Source organism: Canis lupus, chromosome 16 (genome assembly GCF_048164855.1).
Source record: "Canis lupus baileyi chromosome 16, mCanLup2.hap1, whole genome shotgun sequence".
NCBI classification, from domain to species: Eukaryota; Metazoa; Chordata; class Mammalia; order Carnivora; family Canidae; genus Canis; species Canis lupus.
Window position 1 is genome coordinate 34,981,822 of NC_132853.1, and position 24,401 is coordinate 35,006,222.

At 56.0% G+C, this 24,401-nt stretch overlaps 1 protein-coding gene and 2 long non-coding RNA genes across 9 annotated transcripts in view; 1 reads left to right on the plus strand and 2 right to left on the minus strand.

The window, feature by feature from the left end:
- LOC140606554 (uncharacterized) lies at positions 1–10,352 on the minus strand. Of its 2 annotated transcripts, none has more exons than XR_012008899.1 (2): positions 9,906–10,352; positions 1–1,212 (listed from the first exon to the last, which is right to left on the minus strand). It is a non-coding gene; the product is annotated as an uncharacterized lncRNA (long non-coding RNA). The 2 variants fall into 2 exon arrangements; XR_012008898.1 differs by lacking the exon at positions 9,906–10,352 and adding an exon at positions 1,578–5,310.
- PPP1R9B (protein phosphatase 1 regulatory subunit 9B) overlaps positions 10,229–24,401 on the plus strand; it is a 16,323-nt gene continuing 2,150 nt past the window's right edge. The window contains exons 1-9 of one of the 2 annotated variants that reach the window (XM_072780122.1): positions 10,229–12,135; positions 15,993–16,125; positions 17,389–17,509; positions 19,366–19,470; positions 20,563–20,698; positions 21,299–21,451; positions 21,565–21,618; positions 23,165–23,309; positions 23,944–24,094. In XM_072780122.1, coding sequence (XP_072636223.1) covers positions 10,720–12,135; positions 15,993–16,125; positions 17,389–17,509; positions 19,366–19,470; positions 20,563–20,698; positions 21,299–21,451; positions 21,565–21,618; positions 23,165–23,309; positions 23,944–24,086 — 2,406 coding nt within the window. In that variant the 5' untranslated portion in view covers positions 10,229–10,719 and the 3' untranslated portion in view covers positions 24,087–24,094. The other variant, XM_072780121.1, reaches the window with a different exon arrangement.
- Positions 15,991–24,401, minus strand: part of LOC140606551 (uncharacterized) — a 13,560-nt gene continuing 5,149 nt past the window's right edge. For 2 of the 5 annotated variants that reach the window (XR_012008893.1, XR_012008892.1), the window contains exons 2-4: positions 23,036–23,532; positions 16,753–16,879; positions 15,994–16,482 (exon numbers count right to left, since the gene is read on the minus strand). This is a non-coding gene — a long non-coding RNA (uncharacterized lncRNA). Of the gene's footprint in view, positions 16,483–16,752; positions 17,731–23,035; positions 23,533–24,401 lie in introns of all 5 variants that reach the window. The other 3 variants (XR_012008895.1, XR_012008896.1, XR_012008894.1) reach the window with 3 other exon arrangements.

Genomic DNA, 24,401 nt, shown 5'->3' on the forward strand with positions numbered 1-24,401 from the left:
TCTAATTTACTATTTTTTAATAGAATGACTCATTTTTAAACAATCACAATTATTACAACTAGTACATTAGCAGACCTTAAAGTTAATAATTCCTTAATATCAGACCTATAGTGTTCAGAATTCCAATTTCTTATAAATGTGTTTGGTTTTTTGTTTTTTGTTTTTTACAATATATTTGTTTGAATCCGGATCCAAATAAGGTGCACACCCTACAACTGATGGATATGTCTCCTTTAAATCTCTTTAAATCCATAGATTCCCCCATTAAAACCTCTCTCTTTCTCTCTTTCTCTCTGTCTCTTTCCTTGAGAGAACCAGGCTATTTGGTGTGCAATCTTCCAGTCTGGGTTTCGCTGATTGCATGTCTAGTGTGTTCTTTAACAAGTCTCTCTGACCCTCTGTACTTCCTGTAAATTGTATTTCCTGTACATTGTTATTTCCTGTAAATGGTAGTTGGATTGAAAGTCCTGATCAGGTGTAGGTTCTATTTTCTTTGGCAAGACCACTTCACAGATGGTGGTACTGCTTCTTCCATCCAGAAGCATAGCAACCATGGATGCTTCATGCCTCATCCACCAGTCTCCCTCCCTCCCCGCCCCCAATGGTGATACCACATTCAATCACTCCTTCCTTTATTAGCTGGAATAATTCTCGACACAGAAACTGCCCCTCATTTACTATTTGGTTACTGAGTGTGGTGGCTCATATAGCAAAGATGGGATAAATACTCAATTCTGTTCCTGCATTTGTGAATTTTGAAATAATGAGTTGATTCTCTAGCCCCTTTCAAACTTGGGCCAGTTAGTTTTTTAAAAACAGTAGCATAATTAAGAATTGATGGCTTTAAACATATTCGATTGCTTCAGTCCATTGTGACTAGTGTCCCTTCTGGCCCTCGAGTAGTCCAGTCCCTTCTTGAGCTCCCCATGTGGCTCTCACCAGCTGAAGCATCCCTCTGGGGGGATAGGTGGCTCAGGCCTCTGCATCTCCACACTCGTCGAAATATGAGGATATTTCTGCCGGATCTCCCCCTATCAGTGTCTCCATTTAATTCCTCTGGTCCTTTGTCTCTGGCTGTCCCCATTTCAGTGAATATTTGCTGAATGAATGAATGATTGAATGAATGAATGCATCATCTCCCCAACTCGTTCCTTCCACTTCTGTCTATATGAGCCTCCTGATTTCTGAGGCCCATATTTTCTTCATCTGCACCTACAACGGGGGGATTATATGTTGTCATGAGGGACAAAGGAAAGGGATTCTCATCATTGTGATCTGATTGTCGCATCTGCCTCCCAGACTCCACCCACATCTTCCCCCCTCCTCTCTGCCGCCCCCAGCACCACAACAAAGGATGCGATCTGTCAGTCCGCCACGAGAGGGCGCGTTCGCGGCTGCCTCCTGAACCTGCGCCTGCGCAGTACTGGGGCAGAGCGAGGACAGGGCCGGGGGTGGGGGGGGTCGGGTGCAGGGGAGGGAGCGCTCCGCCCCGGTTGGGGATGCGCGTCAGAAGTGTTTGCTGAGCTCTGCAGCTAGAGGGGGCGACGCAGGAGGAGGCCCACGGCCTCAAGCCTTACCTCGTCCTCCCCTTCCGGGACCAGAGGATGTTCTTTCAAGCGGGGAGGAGAATGCGCCTGCAGGCGGGGGGGCTGGACACAATGCCCTCTTCCCCACGGTCCCCATCATTTGTATCAACCCTCCGACTTGCAAGGGCACGTCCATATTTCCCCACTCCCCTAGATGTTTGGGGGCGCCAGTGGAGGTGCTGAGGATCTAAGTGTACCAGAATCCTCCACCCCCTTTTATTATTTTTATCGTTGGTCTTCAAAGAGCTTCCTTGAGCCTTGTGACCGCCCAGAGCAATCATCAATCATGGATCTGAGAATACCAGAGACCCAGCCCTGGCCAAACTTTTTAGCTTACAGGCGAAACAGAGAAGGGGAGGGACTGTCAGAGGTCTCACAGCCCAGTATTCGGGGCCCAACCAAGTCTCCGGACTGGGAGCCAAGATGCTCCCTCTCTGTAACGTGGGGAGTAATCAGGATCAATGAGATAATGAAAGCGAAAGTGCTTTGTAAACTGTAAAGCTCTGGAGAAAGTAAGGGGTCTTTTATTTATTTATAGCTGAAGGGGCAAGACTATAGCTGCCCAGGGCCAGCCCACTGGCACTGCCTGAGAGCTGGGAGAAGTTGGATTTAGAAGCTACTGCTCAGTGATAGAAGGATTAGGAAAATAAAAGAAACAAAATCTCTGACATTTTTCGCAGATGGTATGATTATTTACAGAGAAAATCCAAGAGATTCTGCAGGCATGTTATTAGGGTTATTAAGATCAGCAAGGTTGCTGGACAAAAATTAATATCCAATACAAATAAAATAGGAAATCCAATAGTGTTTCTATACACCAACAATAAGTTATTAGAAACTGTAATATCTTTTTAAAAATAAATCATTAAAAATAAAATTAAAATTGTACTGAACCTTGAAAAAACTCACAGATATTTATGAAGAAAAACGATAGGCTGTAAAACTATAAAAACTATAGGCTATAAAAGGAATAAGTGGAGAGATGTTTTAAATTTAGAGATGAGAAGCCTCAATGTCATGAAGACAATTCTCTCCATATTAATCTTCTGATTCAACGAGAGTCCAATAAATATCCCGATAGGATTTTTCAGTTAGGCAAGCCGATTCTAAAATTCATACAGAAAAGCCAAGGACCAAGAAGAGCCTAGACAATTTGGAAAAAGAATAAGCTCCTAACAGATACCAAGACTTATTTGAAAGGGATAGTAATTAAAACAATGTGGTATTGGTGCTGGGCTAGACAAAGAGATCAATAGAATAGAGTGCCCAGAAACAGACCCAAGCATATGTGGGAATGTGATTTATGATGTCAGTGGCATTGCGACTCAGTGAGAGGGAACAGACTAATAAAAAGTGTTGTGACAATTGGCTTTTCGAATGAAAAATCTTCACACCATCCATAAATATTAATTCCAGATGGACTGAAGACCTAAAAGTGAAAAAAGCAAAACTTTATAATACTTAGAAGAAAATGTAGGAGATCTCAGGATAGGAAAAGATTTCTCAGACAAGAGATGCAACTCACAAAAGACTGATCAATTTTACTACATTACAAAAAAGAAAAAAAAAAGACAACGAAAAGGCTTTCTGCTATGACATAAACAGAGTTAAAAGGCAAGCAACAACCTGGGTGACAACGTAGGCAGCATGTGAAACAGATAAAAGGACCTGAAAACAATGTAACATGTGTCAACTGCACTGAAAATGTTTTTTATTTGAATTAAAAATAAACAACTAAAAGATTAGTATCCAAAATATATAAAGAACTCCTACAAGTCAATAAGGAAAGCATAGACCTTTTGGGTACCACCCCAAATGGCATTCCTTCCCTTCTTCCCTGCCTACTGGAACCCTGGTACGATTCAGGAATCCAGAGTCTAGGTTTTGGGGAGGCTGGGCCTTCTCCAGATGCACCAGGTGAATGGTGATACAGTTTCTCTGGCCAGTGGTTGGCTTAGGTGTGGACATGTATGCAATTCTGGCCACCAAGCCCAGAAGGGAAATCTCCTGTGGGGCCTCTGGGAAAATGACACTGAGAAGAAACGTCCACTTCTGCCTCTGGACGTTTGTCTGCACAAGACACCCGGAGTTGAGGCCACCCCTGTGGACCATGAAGGGGCCAGTCTAAGAGGCAAGCCAACATGATGAGGAGGATTTTGTAGAAAGATGGGAAGAACCTGGTTCTTGGTTGTCACAGCTGAGATTCTGAATTTAACCAACCCTAAGGCTTCTTGTTATGTGAGATCATAAAATTCCTTTTTTGCTTAAACCACGTCTAGTTGGGCTTTCTATACTCGTATCAAAAGGTGCACCAGAAAAAAAAATGGTGCAACAGATAGCAAGTATATGGACGTAAGCAATTTGCCCAGAGGAATCCCAGATGGTCAATGAGCATGATAGGATGTGCGACCTCATAGGCAGGGAATGCAGATTCAAATGAGGTATCACTTCACACCCATCAGACTGGCAAAAATAAAAAGTCTCACAAGAGCAGATGTTGGCAAGGATGTGGTCAGACAGGACATGTTGTACAAATGCTGGTGGCGAGAGCATAAAGCGGAGCCGTCACTGGAGAGTGGTCAGGCAGTACTAGACAAGTAGAAAGTGTGCCTGCCCACGACTCTGGCTCTCTGCTCAGAGGTATATGCTCTTGAGATGTGTTCACAGAAGTACAAGGGTGTTTATTGCAGCCCTGTTTATAATAGCAAAACACAGAAACACCTCAAATGCCCTTCAGTAGAGGAACTGATAAATAAATTGTGGCTTATTCCCATGATGAAATAACAAACAGAAGTTAAAGTGAAGGAATCAGAGCCACATGTATCAGTGTGGCTCTGTTGTGAAAAACATGCCAAATGAAAGAAAAAACAAAAGACCAAAATGATCCACACAATAGGATGGTTGTTTTATATACATATTGACAATACAGAAAGCATTAGTGTCTGCTATTTTATGAATACTTCAGTGGGTAGGGAAAATATCAAATTATGGGCTAGAGGTATAAAGGAAGGGAATTCGGATTCTACAACATGGGTCAACCTTGAGATATTATGCTAAGTGAAGTCAACCAGGCATACAAGCACACATGCTCTATGATCCCCCTTGCATGAGGTATCAAGAGCTGTCACATTCATAGAGACAGGAAGTAGGATGCCAGGTGCTGGAGGAGGAAGACATGGGGAGTTAGTGTTTAATGGGGACAGAGTTTCAGTTGAGAAGATGAGAAAGTTCTGGAGATGGTGGTGGTGATGGTTGCACAACAGTGTGAAGGTACTTAATGCTACCGAACTGAATGCTTAAAAGAGTTAAAGTAGCAAATTTTATGTTATTTCATGTATTTTACAATTAATAATAATAGGGGTGCCTGGGTGGCTCAGTTGGTTAAGAATCTGACTTTAGTTCAGGTCGGGATCAAGCCCCTCACTTTGCGGGGCTCCCCTCTCAGCGGGAATCCTGCTTGTCCCTCTGCCCCTCCCCCTCTCGTGCACTCGTGTGCTCTCTCTCATAAATAATAAAATCTTATAAAAATAATAATAATAAATTGTGAGCTATAAAGGGTGCATGCATCCCAGATTCGCGATGGTGGGTATGGTGGACAATGGGACCGGGCAAAGAGAAAGCACCAACTTTCATGTCCTTTCCTGTGAAAGAACATAAAGCAAAAATGACACAATGCTAGAGCACTTATAAATTCTGCTCATTACATGGGAACTTTTCTTATTTTTTAAGAAACTTTTCAAACTAAAATTACATATATAGCATACATATATATATTCATCCTTTTTCTTTCTTTCTTTCTTTTTTTAAGAAGAAGAGTTTTCTCAAAGAGAACTGCTCTGAAGTGGCAGGATTTGTCCCCTCAAGGTCACCTCAAATGCAAGGGGTTGAGTGTGGGAGACGGGAGAGCTGGACTACAGAGGCTGTACGTGTGCCAGGTGCCCCGCCAGGCTGAGCCTGGCAGAGCTAGTCGGGAAGGGAGCTGGCATGGGCAAGATGCTCTTTTCCCTGACCCACAGCAGGTGAGACAAAGGCTGGTGGCGGAAGGTAACTCAGAGCCAGTCTCCTCCTCAGGCACCCACTATGGAAGATCCAGAGAGCAGATGAAAAATAGAAACCACCATCAAAACACAGGAATGTATATTATTAGCAGTTGGAGCAGGCAGTAGAAAGAGTCCTTCGAATCTGCTGATGACAAACTACATTGCCCAATCTTTCCGGGTGATTTTTTCTTTGACCTCCCTGCATATCTCTGGAGCTCCCACAGCTATGGCTGTCTGTATTGCAAAATACATATTTACAGGCCCTCTAAGCCTGGCTAAATATAGGCTTTCTTGTAAGGCAACTGATGAGTTGGAGAAATCTTTCCTCTGTCCCACCCTTTCCCCATTCCCCAACATACACACACACACACACACACACACACACACACACACCCTGACTCCTCCTTCTGTAGGTGGATACCAAGGGACCCTTGTTCCTGTGCAGGCAGTGGGGGGAATTGAGGTATCAAGGGGCAGAAATAAAAACCCTTTGGCAAATAGAGAAGGGAGGTCACCTTCATTCCAGGAATGACCCCAGAAGATCCGGAGGGGCTGCAGGGAGGGGGTGCTTATGTTTCAGGTTTCCATATAATAGACCTTAGAAGGAAACGAGGCAAAAGGCTAGAGGCAGAGGCAAGAGGAGAGGCTCCAAGTCTCTTGAAGACCCACATAGAGATGCAAACGCTGATGCCCATTTTGGCCACACCCGCTCGCACTTGTGCACACACCACCATACATGTTCAGATACACATGCAATCCGTAACCATAGACTCACTGAACTCCTGCTTTGTGCCAAGAGCTGTTCTGAATGCATAAGGCCCTCATAGAACTCATTTAATCATCAACACTCTAAGGCTATGTTGTCTCCACTTTACAGATGAAAAAATTTGTTGAAGTCCCTTAACCGGGAAATGGCAGGTTAGGAAGAAAGACAGTCTGGCTTCAGAGCTTCTCTTCTGCTCTGTTCCACATGGAGTGGGGGAGACCAAGGGTCTTCACACTCAGGAGACACACTCAGACATTCAAATTGAGCTTTTTGAGGAAATGGGGCTGAGGGAGGGGAAATGACTAGTCCCAGGTAACCCAGCAACTGGGTGAAGCTATGATTCAGTTCAGACCTTGTGAACCACAGCCTGGTCTTTCCTCTAAAACTGGATAAGTCACTTCCCTCCGGCAAGTCTCAGCCCTCCCCATTCCCCCTGGGAACAGGTCAACCAAGGGCCTTCAAAGGACCCTCTAGCACCGACATCCCGGACTTGAGTTTTCCTCTATGCAGTCGTGTAACAACACACATGCCTTTCCAGCATCTTATCTGCCCAAGTCCCTGGCAGAGGAGGACAGATGAAGGGGAATGATTGGGGCAGGGAGCACTGGCTCCCCACAAAATGGTCGAAGGGCAGTGTCTAGGCCAGCCTCTGCTCAGATGACTGTGGCCACAGAAACACAACATTCAGAGGCCAAGTCTCAAGGCCCCAGGGCTGGGAAGAGAAGCCAGCCTGGCGCCCAGCCCAGGCCCCAGCCCAGGGCGCTGAAGGCTCAGGACTTATCACAGATCTCTCTGCCTTCATCACCCGTTACACCCGGTGTTTAAAACTACCAAGCCTCGAGGAGGGTCCTCATCAGATTTGGGGGTAGGGGGAAAACCAGCGGCTCTATCAGGAGAAGGGTGGAGGGCAGATTCTCTCTCCCCATGAAAGCCTCCAGCCCCTTTAGCAAGGACTAGAAAAGGCATCTCTGTCCCCATTCCCCCTACCTTCTGTGTTCCAGCCACTTTCCAGTTCCAGTTTATCCTCTGGGATAGAGACACTAAGTTCCTTTTCCAAGGTCACAAAGCAAGCAAGTGATAGAGCCAAGATTTGAACTCTGGCAACCTAGCTCGCGGGTCAACTTTGGGAACCACCTCACCCTCTCTCCCGGTGCGAGGTGAGGAAGGACCACCATTTAAAGACCATCAGGCACTGTTGACCCCCAAGGCCTACGCCACAAAGGACAATAGGAAAGATGGCTAGGTCACCGGGTTGCTGAACCAAAGGAGAGGTGAGGATCATAGCCAGGGGAATGAAAATTAGGTTTAAACCTTTCCAGGTGGATGATAATCCTCCCAACCTGCTCTCCCCACCCTCCTTGCGGGGAGTGGGAGTTGGGGGGGATTCCTGTTCCAGGCAAGCAGGGAGGGGACAGAGGAGAGAATACCCCATTCACCACCCTATTCTGGCAGGCCAACCAGCTTGGTGCCTGACCCCAGGGAAGGAGTGATGGTAAAGCACTTATTGCTCCATAAAAGCTTCTTCGGGAATTCTGGCTGAGGGTGTCGCTGAGCTAACCAGGAGCCCATGAAATAATAATCCCAGTCATTATTAGCCTCAGCCATCCATGCTCTGGGCCGACTCCACCCTCGTGCATCCCAAAGCACTTAAAAGGGTTTCTTCCTTGGAAGTCTCAGGACAAGCAAGATCCAAGCCTCCCAGCAATTCCAGTTCACCCGAAGCTGCTGCTGGAGGTGTTAGGGGTGGGGTGTCCCAGGGTCACTAGGCCTGGCTGCTAGTTCTCAGCTCCTCCTCCTACCCTTAGGAGCTGGCTTCCCCACCTGGCCAGAAGCGTGGGCCCAGACCCCTTGGGCTGGGACCAGTTAAGATGACTCACTAAAGGGTGTGGGAGATTCTGGGCAGAACACCCAGGGGCCTGCGCCTTCCTCCAGTCCACACAAGAACTTCTGGGGACAATGCCCAAACTCCCATCCCTCAACTAGGTGAGGTTTCAGTCTCCCCCCAACTTCCACAGTGGGGTTGGGGGGTCTGAGGGGAGGTGGGGGTGGAGGCAGGTTTCAAGTCCCAGACTTTGAACTTGGAAACCCAAGTCCCAAAGCTTATTCCTGAAAGGTTTTCTAGAAAGGGCGGAGAGGTGGAGGATGGCTTCTTCAGTCTGTCCCATCCCAAAGTATAAAATCGGGGAGGGGTAACTGTCCTGGGCAACTGGGCAAAGAGGCAGGTGGCACTGGAAAGCCTGAGGTTTGGGTTCATTTCCGGTCCCTGCTCAGAGCCCAAATCTTCCCTCTCCCCCTAGCCTCGGGATCCAGTCCCGTGGTTCCTGGCCCCTCCCTGTCCCAATATTCAGGATTCCCAGGCAGCTTCCCACACCCCATCCCCCATGCTCTTCTGCACGTGCGAACCGGCTTACATCCCGCAAAACCCACAGACACCCCTACAGTGGAGGAGTGGGAGGATTCCCTACAACAGCCCTTCTAGGCAAGCTGGGGAGAGAGTGGGAGATTGGGAAGAAGAGGAAGAGGATGGAAGAGAAGAGGGCGGGGGAGGAGGCAGAGACCGCAGGAAGGCCTGAGATGCAGGAAGCAGCTGGGAGTGGGGGGAGGCTTTGTGCCTGAGTTGTTCTCTGGGTCCTAGGGTCCACACTGTTCATCATTTTCTGGGATCTGTGGCGTGAAGTAGCGCATCTGGACCTGTCACAGCCTAGGGAGTGGACCTTAACTCCCAGCCCTGGCAGTGGGGGACGGGTAGGGGGCAACCCCAGGCTCCTTGCTGTGTATATGGGGGTTGGGGAGAGCTTCACAGTAGCTTCCTGGGTTGTCAGGACCGAGGATGGGTAGTCCCTACTAGCTTTCCCCCTGCCTCCTTAGCTAACACACACTTGCACACAGTGGCCAGGATCCTTTCCAGTCCGACACCCGAGCCAGAGCTCTCACTGGTGAAACTCTGGCCCCAGGCCTCCAGAATTCCTCCTCCCTGTTTGAGAGGCGAGTGCCCCCATAGGGGTGGAAGACAAGGATTCCACCCCTTCCCTGGCAGCCTGGGTGCAGAGTGGGCTGGCGACTGGACAACCCATTACAGGGTTCCAAAGGGCAAAGGCCAGCTTCGGGCCGCCACCTGGGGGGTATGAGGACCATTTCCTTTCTCCGTTCTCCTTCCTCCTCCACCACAAGGCCAGCAACACTGAGCGGAGCTTTCACACCTTAGAAGGTTGCAAAAGGTTCTCCACAAGAAATTGTTAAAATGCAGGTTCCTGGGCCGGCCTCTGAGATTCTGCTTCACAAAGTTTGGAGGAGGGCCCAGAAATCTGAATTTAAAAAATGTTTAAAGTGCCCAGCGATTTTGATGCCGATGGTCTTGAACCACACTAGAGAACTACAAGGACCATGAAGGAAATAATCCTGTGCCCCGCCCCCACGACTCTCCCTTCACGTTTGGGGTGAAGAGCCCCCCCACCCCCACCCGTGAGACCACTGCGGCTGGACCGCTTCCCCCAGTATTTGGTGGGGGCCTACTTTGGTGGGTCTGGGTAAGCCGCAGTCAGAGGTTGGGATGGAAGGGCTGAAGAGGACGGGCCGGGAGCGGGGGTCAGCGTCAGGCTGTCGGAGCGGGAGGGGCAGGGGAGGGGATACGGTCGGGAGGAGGGGAAGGGGAGGGCTCACAGACTCCAGCCCCGGAAATCCGATCCCTTTAGGACCCAGAGGTGCCAGTCCCCCAGCGGCGGCGGCGAGAAGGGCAGCCGCTCGGTGTCGGGCAGCCGCCGCTCGGGCAGAGCCAGAGAAAGACCGAGGCTCGGGGCGCGGGGGGGAGGGAGGGAGGGAGGGTGGCGCGGCGGCGGCGGAGCGGCCGGGGCCGGCCGAGCAGCCATGGGCGCCGGGGTGCCGGGCCCCCCGAGAGCCAAGGCCCCCGGCCGGGGTGGGGGACTCCCGGGCTGCCAGCCCCGCTGACACCGCCTCGGACGATGTGAGCCGGCGCCTCCGCCGCTGCTTCGCGGGCAGGGCGCGCGGTCCCACCGGCCCCGGCCGCCGCTTGTCGCGTTTGGGTGGGGGCGACCGCAGCAGGCCGCTCGGGCTCTGAACGAGGGGCCGGTGGCTGTGGCAGCTGGATTGGGGGAGGCGACCCACACAGGGCGCTCGGAGATTTTTTTTCCCTTTTTTTTTTTTTTTAAGCGGGGTTAACTGTTTTTGGCAGCCTGGTTGGGGGGAGCCTACAAAAGGCCTTCCGGGGTTTCTTTTCTCGGGGGGAGGGGGCGGTGGTCCCGACTTGGCCAGCCGCCTGTCGGAGGGGGGGAGCGGGAAGCGAGGGGATGCGCCCCCGCCTCCCCCCACCATGATGAAGACGGAGCCGCGGGGGCCCGGGGGTCCCCTCCGGAGCGCCTCCCCGCACCGCAGCGCCTACGAGGCGGGCATCCAGGCGCTGAAGCCGCCCGACGCGCCCGGGCCCGACGAGGCGCCCAAGGCGGCCCACCACAAGAAATATGGCTCCAACGTCCACCGCATCAAAAGTATGTTCCTGCAGATGGGCACGACGGCGGGGCCGCCGGGCGAGGCGGGCGGCGGCGCGGGCCCCACCGAGGCCCCGCGGGCGCCCGAGCGCGGCGTGCGCCTGTCGCTGCCGCGGGCCAGCAGCCTCAACGAGAACGTGGACCACAGCGCCCTGCTCAAGCTGGGCACCAGCGTGTCGGAGCGCGTGAGCCGCTTCGACTCCAAGCCCGCGCCCTCGGCGCAGCCCGCGCCGCCGCCGCACCCGCCGTCCCGGCTGCAGGAGACGCGGAAGCTGTTCGAGCGGAGCGCCCCGGCGGCCTCGGGCGGCGACAAGGAGGCCGCGGCGCGGCGGCTGCTGAGGCAGGAGCGCGCCGGCCTGCAGGACCGGAAGCTGGACGTCGTGGTGCGCTTCAACGGCAGCACCGAGGCGCTGGACAAGCTGGACGCCGACGCCGTGTCGCCGACGGTCAGCCAGCTCAGCGCCGTCTTCGAGAAGGCCGACTCGAGGACCGGCCTGCACCGCGGCCCGGCGCTGCCCAGGGCCGCGGCCGCCGGGGCCCCGCACGCCGGCTCGAAGCTGGTCAGCAGGCGGTCCCGCGTGTTCCAGCCGCCGCCGCCGCCGCCGCCCGCCCCGTCGGGGGATGCGCCGGCCGACAAGGAGCGCGGCCCCGGCCCCGGCCCCGGCCCCGGCCCCGGCCCCGGCCCCGGCGGGCAGCAGCCTCCGCAGCACCGGGTGGCCCCTGCCCGGCCGCCCCCCAAGCCCCGGGAGGTGCGCAAGATCAAGCCGGTGGAGGTGGAGGAGAGCGGGGAGTCGGAGGCCGAGGCGGCGCCCGGGGAGGTGATTCAGGCGGAGGTGACGGTCCACGCGGCCCTAGAGAATGGCAGCGCCTTGGCAACCACTGCCAGCCCCGCGCCCGAGGAGCCGCAGAAGGCCCAGGCGGGCCCCGAGGAGGCCGCGGCCACCGTGGCGGCGCCCGAAAGAGCGCTGGGCGACGGCCGGGCCCCGGACGTGGCCCCTGAGGAGGCGGATGAGTCCAAGAAGGAGGACTTCTCGGAGGCGGACTTGGTGGACGTGAGCGCCTACAGCGGGCTGGGGGAGGACTCCGGGGGCAGCGCCCTGGAGGAGGACGACGAGGAGGACGAGGAGGACGGCGAGCCCCCCTATGAGCCCGAGTCGGGGTGCGTGGAGATCCCGGGGCTCTCGGAAGAAGAGGACCCGGCCCCGAGCCGGAAGATCCATTTCAGCACGGCGCCCATCCAAGTGAGTGAGCCCCCTCCCCGCCCCGCCCCCGCGCCGCCCCTGCCACGTGCACGCCTCGCCCCCGCCTCGCCAGCCCGCCAGCCAGCCGGGTTTGGCAGGCTGAGTCAGCCCCTGCCACCCAGCCCCCTTCCCAGAAGTTACCACCCGGAGGGGGGCGTGGGGGACTTCCAGCTGTTTGTCAGAGGGCGGCCTGCCCCGACCTGCCCTCAGGTTCCTCTGCCTGCAGCCTCGCCCTGGCTGCCCTGGCTGCCCTGGCCGCCCTGGCTCGGCCGCACCTGCATCCTGGGACACCTGCTTCCCCTTCCTCTCCCAGGCACTCTTCCTCCCAGAGGCCGCCCGAGGCTCTTGGGGGCTTGGGTGGTGGGAAGTGTGTGTCTGTGTGTGTGTGTCCTCAGGAGACCCTCCCCACTTTGCTCCTGACCCCACTGGGCGGGAGAGGACCAAGAGCTTAGAAACACCCCCCTGCACTCCCCCTAGAGAGGAGGGAGAAGCCAAGAACTTCCTAAAAGAAGGTGAGGTGTAGGGGACCACAGTCCTCCTGCATCCTGTCTGTAGCCCCCACCCCAAAGTTTGCAGAAGTGAAAGAGGGAAGCAGGTCTTTGAGGGTGAGCTAGGCTGGGGCCATGTGACTCAGGGTGGGGGGAAAGGCCTAGTCTGGCGCTGGGGCCCTGTTCCCTGGGGTCTGTGCTGGGCCAGCTGGGGAGGTGGAGGTGTTGGGCAGGGAGCAGGTGCCTGGCCTGGCCCGTGAGGGGGCTGGGCCTTGGGCGGGACACCGAAGAGAGGGGGTGGGAGCTGGGAAAGCCCCCAGGGCCCTGGCAGCTGCCCACATGTCTTTGCTCTTGGCTGCTGGGTAGGGCACACTCCCATGGCCTTGGCAAACCCCAAGCCCTCTTGCCACATTCTCCGGGTGCCCTGAAAGAGGGATGGGAGCTGCCCTTCAGCACCCCCATCCCTGCCACCACGCTTGTGATTGGTTTGTGGCTGGTGCCAGTGCCCTGAGATCCTCAGAACAGTGCCAACGGGAGTGGTGGGGACATCCCCGGGAAGAATTAAGAGCCCTTGGTCACCTCCTCCCTTCCTGCCACTCCAGTCTTGGCTGGCACATGCAGCCTAGCTGGCCCTATTCTCAGGCTCAGCTGTGCCCAGCACTAGATCCACTGCAGGGGGCTGTCCAGGGCCTGGACCCTGTCTTTACCCCTCCAGAGCCAAGCCCTCATCTCTTTGCTCAAAGTTTCTGTAACTGGTCCTGGACTCTGAGGCTGCCCATGTTTCCTCCCAGCCCTCCTAGAATATCAGTGGCCCCTCTCCCACCTCTCACCCCAGCTGAGGCCTGAAAGGTGCTACTCCCAGGCCAGCCCTCCCCCTTCTGAGGCTGCGACCTTACAAGTCTTTCCTCCGGCCTCCCTGTCCTGAGAGCTATGGGATCCTGGATAGAGGATGAGGGTGTTTCTTGGGACCTGGGGAGGAGGTGGGGACCACTGAGGGAGTCAGGACCCCCACCCCCCCTTCATCAGTTCTCTGAGCTGCCTGATCCCCTCAGAGATGGAGTTTAGTCTTTCAGTCCTAGGCCTCTGACTGTCTATATTTGACACCTTACCCTGATTTTTGGGTAAAAAATAGCGCATGATTTGGAGCAGTGCTCCCCGACTCCCTGGTGACTGTTGCTCACAGGACTGTGGGAGCCAGTGGTATGTGGTGCCTCCTTGGTGTGTCTGACTTTTGACCTTACTGGGGATTTCCTCCCCCCCCACCCCGCCCCAGGACCTCAGGTCCTTGTTGTTCCCCCTCCCTGCCCCCACCCTGCATTGACACTGACTCCCGGGTCTTGTGTGGATGACCCAGTTGTTGCCTTTATGAAGGCTTCTGCTGAGGATAGAGAGCTCAATGCCACATTGTCACTTGGGGCAGGGGACTGGGCCCAACCCTCTAATGGGCTGGGCACATTCTGGTGGGCAATGTTAGGGGCAGTCTGGGCCTCTGAGCCTGAGGCCTGGGTTTCCTGCAGGGGGCAGGATTTGAGCGGCTAATAAGAGAGGAGAGGGCAAAGCCCAGGACAGGCTGGGAGAGTGTTTTGGAGGTCACAGTGTATTGGCTTGCTCATGCACACGCATCACATCGGGGAGGGCTTGCTTTGGTTGATCCAGACCACCACCAGACTGAGGGTTGCAGGGACCCGGTCTGCTGGAGCAGAGGGTGAGGGTCAGGGGACTCAGATGCAAAAGTGGGCCAGAGCCGATTTGCCAGGCCCCAGGCATGAGTGCAATGGGGACAGTCACAGGTGACCCATTCCCCAGGGCCCAGCTGGGTGCAGTCTCATCCTGCCCTGACCTTGGCAGCAGACCTCGCATCTTATCCTATGTACAGACTGGGTGGCCCATCCCTCCAGGGGGCTTGAGGGCCAATTGCCAGATGTCAGAAGGGCAGTCTGACCGCTGCAGGACTAACGATGAGCTTTAAGGGCCAGAGCTTGGATTTCTCTGATGTAGTGACATTGAGGGACCTCCCAGCTGCACTTCTCATCCTATGAAATCCCACCTTGGGAGTGAGGCTCTGGTGGGGAGTGACACTGAGTGAGCCCAAACAAAGGCTGGGACAAAAGTCTGCTGCCTGCCAGGGTGCCCATGGACCTGCTCCTGGAAGAGAGGGGGCCCTGGCAGGGGCCTCAGGGGACACGGTGCTCCACTCCAGCTGCGCAGGCCTCTGGCCCAGAGCTGCTCCCACCCTTCCCCGCCCCCGCTTGGCTCCAAGTGGTGCCAACCTGTCGCTGCAGGCAATGAAGCATGAACGTGTCATGGTACCCCAAATGGTGCTCATTAACCTCCCACTGGGGGTACCCCCACCTGGACCCAGAGTGAGGCCCTCCCACAGAGCCCCTGTCCTAGCTTCTCTGTTCTCTGGAGGAGGGTTGGAATTCCCCTTCTCACTGGGAGACATAGGAAGGAAACAGCAGAGGGGCACAGGGGACAACAGGTAGGCCTTGGGGCCCCATGTAGGCTGGGTTCACTGGGGACAGTGTTGAGACTGCTGCTCCTTGAGCTCCTTGCTCTTATCAGGGCCTTCTAGTGCATTGGGGACAAGGGGCACACCTCAGCACTGCTTCTCTGGAGGGAAACTGAGGCCTGGGCACGCAGGCAAAGCCACAGGGGCCTGGCGTTCCCCTCCACCCACCTCCTGCCACCTGAGGGGCACCTCGAGTGGGGGGGGCTGCCCTTTTTCCATGGGGGCGGAACAGATCCTTCCTGCTTCCCTCCCCCACCCTGGCCTCAACTTTAGGTTCAGGTCAGCTGGGTCCTGGGTGCCCCTCTATCTTCCTCTGTTCCTCCCTCTCCTCCTCCCTCCCCTGTCCCTGCGTCTCACACCCGTTCCCCCCTCTCTCCCCATCTGGCATCCTCCAGGATCTTCTCCATTCTTCCTCCCCTCCTCCTCCCTCCTCCTTTGCGCCTCTGCTCCTGCTCAGCCTGTTCTTTCCACTCTTCTGCCGTCTGTGTCCGCCCCGTCTGGCTCTCTGGGTCCTCATGTTTCTCTGTGTCCCGGTCTGTTGGTCTGTCCCCGACCTAGAGACCCGGCTTCCTGAGTCTGCTGCTTTCTGGGGCATTGCCCATCTTTCCTTCCTCCAGCAGCCATGCTCAAGCCAGTAGGGGCTGCGGAAGAAAGTAATGGTGTGGTTGGGGCAATCGCATCCCTTTCTCTGTTGCCCCATGCGCTGGAGCCCCAGAAGGGCCTGCCATTCCAGCTGGGGTCATGCTGGGGCTGGGGGAGGCCCAAGCAGGAGAGGATCGCCAGTGGGCACCTGCCTGCCTCAGTGGCCTCTGGGCACCAGCTCCACCCCTGCCCTCTGACTAGCGGCCCCTCTGCAGGTGTTCAGTACCTACTCCAACGAAGACTACGACCGGCGCAACGAGGACGTGGACCCCATGGCCGCCTCGGCTGAGTATGAGCTGGAGAAACGGGTGGAGAGGCTGGAGCTGTTCCCTGTAGAGCTGGAGAAGGGTGAGAGGCCCAGGGCCAGGCCACAGAGCGTGGGGGAATCTCCTCTCTGGCGCCAGCTCCACCCTGGGCCCCTGAGGCCACTGCCCCCAGCCACAGGGACTCCAGCAGCCAGAGCTCCTCCCACCGCCCCCCGCCGGCCCACACTCTGCCCCTTTAGGTGCCCAGTCCCCAGGGCCCCGTGGGCAGGGTCCCGGGCTCTGTTGGGGCCTGGTGGTGACAGAGCAGTCACCAATGCCCGCTAACTGTGTCCTTACATGCTATAGTAGGTGCTGGGCAGGGACGGGAGAGGCCGCCACAACATGCAGACTCAGGTCAGTGGGGTCCCCAAGGAAATAATGCTTGCACTTGCGTTGAGCTCTGAAGATGGGAATTTTGGGGAGTATGTGGGAAAGAGAGAGGAGGCTTGGCTAGATTTTGATCACGAGGACAAGATGAGTATGCAGGGCCTTGTAGACTATGTGGAGGACACTGCCTTTTTTCTAAGATGGACGGGAAACTGGTAAGGCGTGGGAAACATATTCTAGAAAGACCACATCAGGCTGTGCTGTGGGGAGAAGGGTCCTAAGTGGATGGCGAGAGACCACAGTGGTGTGGACAAGATGATGGCTATGGGGGAAGTGGGTATACCTGAGAGGTCCTTGGAGGTAGAATCTGCAGGATCTGGTGGTTATTTGGCTCTGGCTGAGACCATGAGGGGGAGGGAGGAATCCAGGTGACTTCCAGGCCCCATGAGGGAGTGGCAGACGGGAAGAGCCTGTTTGTGGGGGAAGATAAGAGTTTGGATGTCAGAGGTTCGTGAGACAGGAGGGGACAGCTGTGGAGAGAAGAGCAGGAGGTCTTCGGTCATTGAGGCCGTGAGTATGGATGAGCGTGCGTAGAGAAGACCAACCCCATCATGGCTACCCCCACACCGTCCCATCCCTCCGCACCCCTCATCTGCGTGTAGGCAGTCTCTGGCCCGCCCACCCTCCTGGTTCCACCTTCAGTGTGTCCTGCGGCTCATTGGTTCTTGGGGGGAGCAAAGGGCAGGGGGTGACCCAAGAGCTTCCTAATTGGCTTGGCAAAGAGGGGGTGGACAGGATGGTGTCCCTTCCCCAGTTGTGGACATCCCCTAAGCATGGGGACTGCTGTTTGAGGTCGGGTGGGCCCTGGGGTGAGGTAGGGGGTCAGGGGGTGTCTCTTACTCTGTCCCCCACAAGCCCTGGCCAGAACACCTCACCTCTACCTCCCAACACCAGCCTCTCATGACTTTCTGCTCCACAGACTCCGAAGGCCTGGGCATCAGCATCATTGGCATGGGGGCTGGAGCCGACATGGGCCTCGAGAAGCTGGGCATCTTTGTGAAGACGGTGACCGAGGGTGGTGCAGCCCACCGGGATGGCAGGTACCAGCTCCCCTTCCCCACAGCAGCCAGCTGCCAGCCAGGCCACTGAGCCAGGCCAGGCCACTGCAGGGCTCAGGTGTTGATGGAGGTGCCAGTCCAGGGAGGACAGCAGTAAACAAACTGAGTGAGCCCCCTGTCCTCATGGCACTTACATCCTTTGCAGGGTGAGGAGGGGGGCTGTGTGGAGGCATCATAAGTCCTGGTTTCAAGTGTGTGTTGGGCTGTGGTGGGGAGAACACAGACACGGAGTCTCAGTTCCTGGTGGATACATGTGAGCTTTTTGTTTTTCTCACTCGGCAAATATCGAATCCCTGGCTCTGTGGTGGGGCTGGAGCCAGGCCCTGGGGAGTCAGTGAGGACTTCCCTTGCCCTTGGGAAGCACAGGCTGTGGTGAAGCAGGCAGACATCCAAGTGGACACACAAAAAATGTCGGGAAAAAAAAATGTGGGAAAAGTACAGGGTGCCGTGAAGGCATCAGAAGCAGGATTTGCTCTTTCTGGATAGCAGGGAGGGCTTCCTGGAGGAAGTGACAGTGGAACTAAGACCTGAGGATGAGCAGTAGTCAGGCTGAGGGAGTAGGATGTGCAAAAGGTTCCAGGAAGAGGACGGAAAGCAGGCAGGTGTGGCTGGAGCATAGAGAGCAAGGGGGACCCAGGTGTGTGGTGTGCCTGGGGAGGGGGCTGCTACTTGTGTGTGTGCACGTGTGAGCATGTGTACCTATGTTTGGCACCTGAGGCTGAAGGGGTCAGAAGGGTTGGGAGGACCTCCTGGAGCCCTGGAGAGCCTGATGACCCCAATGTGGACCACTCCACTGTGTCTATCACAGAGGGGAAGTGGGAAAGGGCTTCGGGCATCCCCAGGGTTGTTTGAAGTGGTATCAGGGGTGCCTTGTGGTGGCACCTTCAAACCCAGACTCCCTCCATGTGACTGAGATGAGTTGGTATCCCTGTAGGGGCTTGGTGACTTTGGGGTCATGCTTGTAGAGCTTGGGTTGCCTCCCTCAGGGTGCTTTTGCCTGCTGTGGCCCAGGTGGCGTGTGAGATGGACAAAAGGAAGGTGACACCCCTGCTCTTTCACTTACTGCCCCTCCCCCAATTTGGACTTCCAGAGCTGTTCCTGTGGTCACCCGGTGGCAGCGTGGGGGGGTGTGTGCCCACGTGAGAGAGTAGCCGCATGCGGGGCATGTGGGGGGGGGGGCGGGTGAGCTGCTCACAATAGGCTATTTCCTCCATTTCCGCAGAGGAGCCCTAAGAGAAGGCCTGGAGCTTGCAGGGAAGTGGCAGTGGAGGAAGGAGGTGGCCAAGGGTCCTGTCGGCAGGCCAGGCTAACCCAACCCCATCTATCTCCTACTGTGGAGAGCCGGGGCTTCTGGTGCCTCATCTAGATGTGGTAGGGGCTGTGCACCCATATCGGGGTGCAGTGGGCACAGGAGTATGCTATGTGGGTCTTGGCATTTGGGAGAAAATCTGCAGACCTGAGTCTGTAGAAATGGACACGTAAGAGGACTGTGTGTTACCTATGCTTTGGGCCTTTGCTGGAGTGCATGGTGGTAACGAACTCTGTGGATATCACACCGCGCTGTCGATGGAGGAGGGGACAAGGGTGTGATTAGCACAGGAAGTGTGCTCACTACCCCTCTTGGTCCTTCCTGTGTCTGCTTTGTTTGGCCGGGTCTCACTGCCCGGTGTGGGTCCGGCCGATCCCTGACCCTCTGGCCTCCTGCATTTTATACAAGTAGACAAAGTACCAGGACCCAGCAGGGACCGAGCCTCAAGTTTCTGATTGGGGGATACCACCACTACCTCTGCTCCAGTTCCCCTGGGACAGCCCCCCCTAACCAATGTGGCCTCTCCCAGGATCCAAGTGAATGATCTCCTGGTCGAGGTGGATGGCACAAGTCTGGTTGGAGTCACCCAGAGCTTCGCAGCCTCCGTGCTCCGGAACACCAAGGGTCGCGTGCGGTAAGCACTGGCCAGGCAGGGCTGGGTGGGGAGGGGGAGCAGACAGGAGATTTGGCCTCATCCCGCCACTCTGCCTGCCTGCCCACACCCACATAAGGTTCTGAGTGGCCCACCTCATAAAGGAGCTTCCTTGGCCTCCCTGCTGGAAGGAATTGCTGTGCTCATAGCCCTGCCCAGCGCTCGCCATTCCCCTCCCAAACCCCTGAATGCTGCTGGCCACCAGCACTCAGGCTTTGAGGCCCATGGTCTGCTGCGCCTCCAAACTGGCCTCTTGGATTTATTCTCCTTCCCCTGCCTGTCTGTGACTCACTCACTGAAGAGCCAAGATGTGCAAGGAGAATGCCAAATTGGGGTCCCCCCACCAGGCACTTCATCCTTCCCTCCTCACCAGCTCTGTAATCCTGGGAGGACTCTCAGGCCCTGGGAGGGCCTGTCAATTAAGGGAACTGGGTTAGAAGCTCCTTATGTCTCTCTCTGGCACAATATTCAGGGACCACTCCCTGACCTCTCCAAAAGGGGCACTGCCCCCAGGAAAGGGTGGTGGAGAGAAACAGGATGTGGGTGGCCACAGAGAGGAGGGGCTAGTGCCTGGAAGTTCCACTATTTCCTCTCCATCCTAATCTCCACTCACCATCATCCCGCCCCTTCCTGAAGCCTGGGGGCTTGGAGCTTACGCTAGATACCCCTGCACAGCCCCAGGGCAGGGGAATGGCGAAGCAGGCTGCTGGGATGGGTCAGGTTCGCCATTCCCCAGCCTCGCTTTCTGTCCCCTGGTGGGGGAAGAGCCCCCTGCCCTGGCAGCTCCTGAACTGCTGTCCCCTGCAGCCCAGCAGGGGGTTTGGCTGACGTCACCCCTCCCCCACAACTGGCTTTGAGGGTTAGCAGGCCTTCTGGCTGTCCCAGGAAAGAAACCCAGTAAGGGCCCCCAGTTCCCCCATTCATTATTAACACCCCACAGCCTCTGGACTCAGCCATCTCATTTCACCTCCCTTGGGAGGGTCTGGGTGTGGAGACGGGAGCACCAGCCTAGAGGATGATGCTATCACCCAGTTGAAGACAGAGGCAGGGTGGATGACGCTATTGCTCCTGCAGGTTTATGATTGGCCGGGAGCGGCCAGGCGAGCAGAGCGAGGTGGCCCAGCTAATTCAGCAGACCCTGGAACAGGAGCGATGGCAGCGGGAGATGATGGAGCAGAGATACGCCCAATACGGGGAAGATGATGAGGAGGTAGGGACACCGGGCCTGGCCGGCCGCATCATCGCCCCCTGGTGGCTGGACGGAGCATTACACCCATCCTGTGCCTCTGCTGCTTTCCCAGGTCTCCTGAGGGAGGCCAGGACACCATTCCCTATCCTGGGGGAGCCCCAGAGTGATGAGGAGATACAGACCCTTCCTTCAGAGAACCCTTAGTGTGATGGAGGAGTAACACTCTGTCTTCACAGAGCCTTCCTGCTCACCTTCAGTTGGCTCAGAGTCCCCACTCTGAGGGGAAGACATAGTTCTACCCCCAGGGGGCCTAATCTGAGGAATGAGCCTGCTCCAGACCTCAAGGGACCTGTGGTGTGAGGGGAAAAGCATAGGCTGTTTCTTCAGGGGTCTCAGTCTCCGGGAGGAACTACCTATGCCTTCTGGGGACTCCCCAGGCTGTTGGGTGAAGATGCAGACTATGCCACAGTGTGACCCCAGCCTGATGGGGGAGGCGTGACCCACAGCTCTGGGTAGCTCCCAGACTGACAGGGACAGACAGTTGCCAGTCCAAGTCCTGTTCATCAGAGCCCAGGGAGGCTGAGGTGGGCAGGGTGCTCAGCTTCCTTGCTCTCTTCACAGACAGGAGAATATGCCACCGACGAGGATGAGGAGCTGAGCCCCACGTTCCCGGGTGGCGAGATGGCCATCGAGGTGTTTGAGCTGGCAGAAAACGAGGATGCCTTGTCCCCTGTGGACATGGAGCCTGAGAAGCTGGTGCACAAGTTCAAGGAGGTGGGAAGAGGGGGTCCCTAAAGTGGTGGAGGGCAGAGGCAGGCCATTATCCTGCCCTGAAGCACTGCCTACTCCAGCTGGAGCTGAGCGCCTGCCTCTCTGCCCCACCCCAGCTCCAGATCAAGCATGCTGTGACTGAGGCAGAGATCCAGCAGCTAAAAAGAAAGGTAAGAATGTGGCAGAGGGAGGGGGCGACCGGAAGGCTGGGGGGATGACCCCTCCACCCTCACAACTGCTTACACTGACGCTCATAGGTCACCCACAGGCAGATACAGAACAAGCTGCTCTGAGGCAAGGGAGAGGAGTGTTAAAAGCTTGAGCTGTGGACCCCTGTGTGCCACCATCCACTTGCTGCTCTGTGCCTCAGTCTCCTCCCCTATGGGATGGGATGATAATAGTGCCAATGCTGTATGTTCCATTGTGAGGATTAAATGAGAGAAGGCATATAAAATCCTTAGCACAGTGCCTGGCTCATAAAAAGTACGGAGTAAAAAGTCAAGTCATTAGCTACTATACTGACACACCAAGTCACTCTAGAGGTCTTCACATTTCTTCTGTCTCATACCTATCCTCTACAAACAGGCCCAGCAATAAATGCAAACTACTCAGAGATACACACACTGACTCATGCCAGCCTGCACCTGAGGCACGTACCACCCCCAGGCCTGCTCACCAAGATCTCTGGAGATGCCCACTCTATGTGGACCTCGAGACACAGGACTCAGTCTTCACCTGACATTATACCCAGGTGCTTTAGCCTAGATATGTAGACTCTACATTTGTCTGCTGCAATATAGACAGGCACAGCCATCTCTCAGGAGGAGTGTCACAGGACATGTGCATTCTCACTGAGGGGCTGATGCTGGCGCTCCCAGATGGTGACACACATGACATACACAAACACGCATATGTACTACGCACTGACACCTACTCAAAGCACATTGGGTGCCAACATACTCAGCCTGCACAGACTTCATATTAAAAGTCTGCATTGGGCCCCCAGCTGAGCCTGGACATTAGGAGTCCCAATTCCCATGGGGCTTCCAATGTGGTAGGGAGAGAGGGGTGCATGGGGGCCATGCAGCCATGGTACATCCACCATACATGGAGAGAGGAGAGGTCACAGCTGAGCCTTGTGGGGCAGGCAGGTGACTGAGGCAAAGGAAGGGCACCACCCAGGGAAGAGAGGCTGAGCTCGGAGGAGGCCCACTGACTGGCAGCCATTCCTGTGGGGACGAGGTGGGAGGCTGAGCTGGCCTTTTGGTGAAGGCTGAGGCTGGCAGGGGAACCAACCCACTAAAGACTCTGGCCTTGGTCCTGTGGCCACATGGGGCTCACCAGGGGCAAAGGTTGCTGCCTACGAGTTGGTAGGACATGAGGGTGGGGAGGATTTGGAGGCCCTAGTGGTGTCCTGGAGGGAATGGTGGCCAGGGCTGCCCACATTGCAGGCAGAGGGTATGGATTGGAAGGGTGGGTTGGAGCTGCATTTCTGCGGTCGAGACGATCCTGGGTGGATGCAGAGCAGGAAGGAGGGGCGAGTCAAAGATCTGTTCATGCTTTCAACTGTAAACACCTATAGGGTACCTTCTGAGTGCCCCAGTCTTTTCCAATCCCTGCGGGGGACAGCAGCAGATTTGACTGCCGCCCTTGTGGAGCTTAGTGTGCACACTGATGTCCATCCATACTGTTACCAACCGACATGGTGCTCTGCAGGAGAGTGCAGGCTTGCTGAGCTCCCAGAGTGGTGCAGCAGGGAGTCTGATCCAGCCAGGGTGTGTTTGTGCTCGAGGGGATGCTGCTGGAGGGAATCACAGGAGACTTCTCTGGGGAAGTGATACACTGAGCAGAGAGCTGAAGGGTGAGCTAGTGGGAAATAATGGGCAAGGTGGGGAGGAGGTAGGGACATTCCAGGCAGAGGGAAGTGCATGGGCAAAGGCCCTGTGGCAAGTCTGAGGATCTGCGGGCAGGCCTCTGTGCCGGAAGACAGATAGCAAGTGGTGTTGCAGACAACGAGGTTGGTGGGGCAGGCAGGGGCTTGAAGCTGAGCTCTGGTGCAGCAGTGAAGTCACAGCAGTGAGGTCCTGAAAAAGAGGCATAGGTCTGTGTGGGTGGGGTTGGGTTTGGGGCGGGGTGCCTGTGGGGAGCTGGGAGACAAGGTGAGAGAGGAGCCAGGATTGCTTAGGAGGCCACAGAACCAGGGCTTGGTCAGCAGGCCCAGAGGCACAGCAGGGCCAGAGGGCGATGGTGACCATCACCTGGCCTACTCTTTCACACCTGCCATCTTACTGTAGTCCCATAAGCCTGCCAGGGGTCAGTCTCCTTTCACAGATGTGAGGGCTGAGGCTTAAGACAGAAGTCACCTTGCCTGGGGTCACAGAGTTAGTCAGTGACTGACCTGGTCTCTTGCCTGATGGGAGCGCAATACAGTGGCGGGGGGGTGGGGGGGCTGGCTGAGGGCTCTGAGGCTGAGCCCCCACTTCTTCCCTCTCCAGCTTTGAGTTCTCAGGCTCAGCCAAGGAGAGTGAGTAGTTGGCGGGCCATGGGCTCCACAATGCAGCAGCCATCCAGACACTGGCTCTGGTGCCAGGATGGGGGTGCTTCTCAGCTCCCTGCGGCCCCCTGCAATCCCAGCTGACCCTTCCTCCCTCAGCTGCAGAGCCTAGAGCAGGAGAAGGGGCGGTGGCGGGTGGAGAAGGCCCAGCTGGAGCAGAGCGTGGAGGAGAACAAGGAGCGCATGGAGAAACTGGAGGGCTACTGGGGCGAGGCCCAGAGCCTGTGCCAGGCTGTGGATGAGCACCTGCGGGAGACCCAGGCCCAGTACCAGGCTCTGGAGCGCAAGTACAGCAAGGCCAAACGCCTCATCAAGGACTACCAGCAGAAGTACGTGGCCAGGGGCTTGGGAGCCAGGGGGCCTGGCTCAGGGAGGACCGGCTGAGATGCCATTATTGGC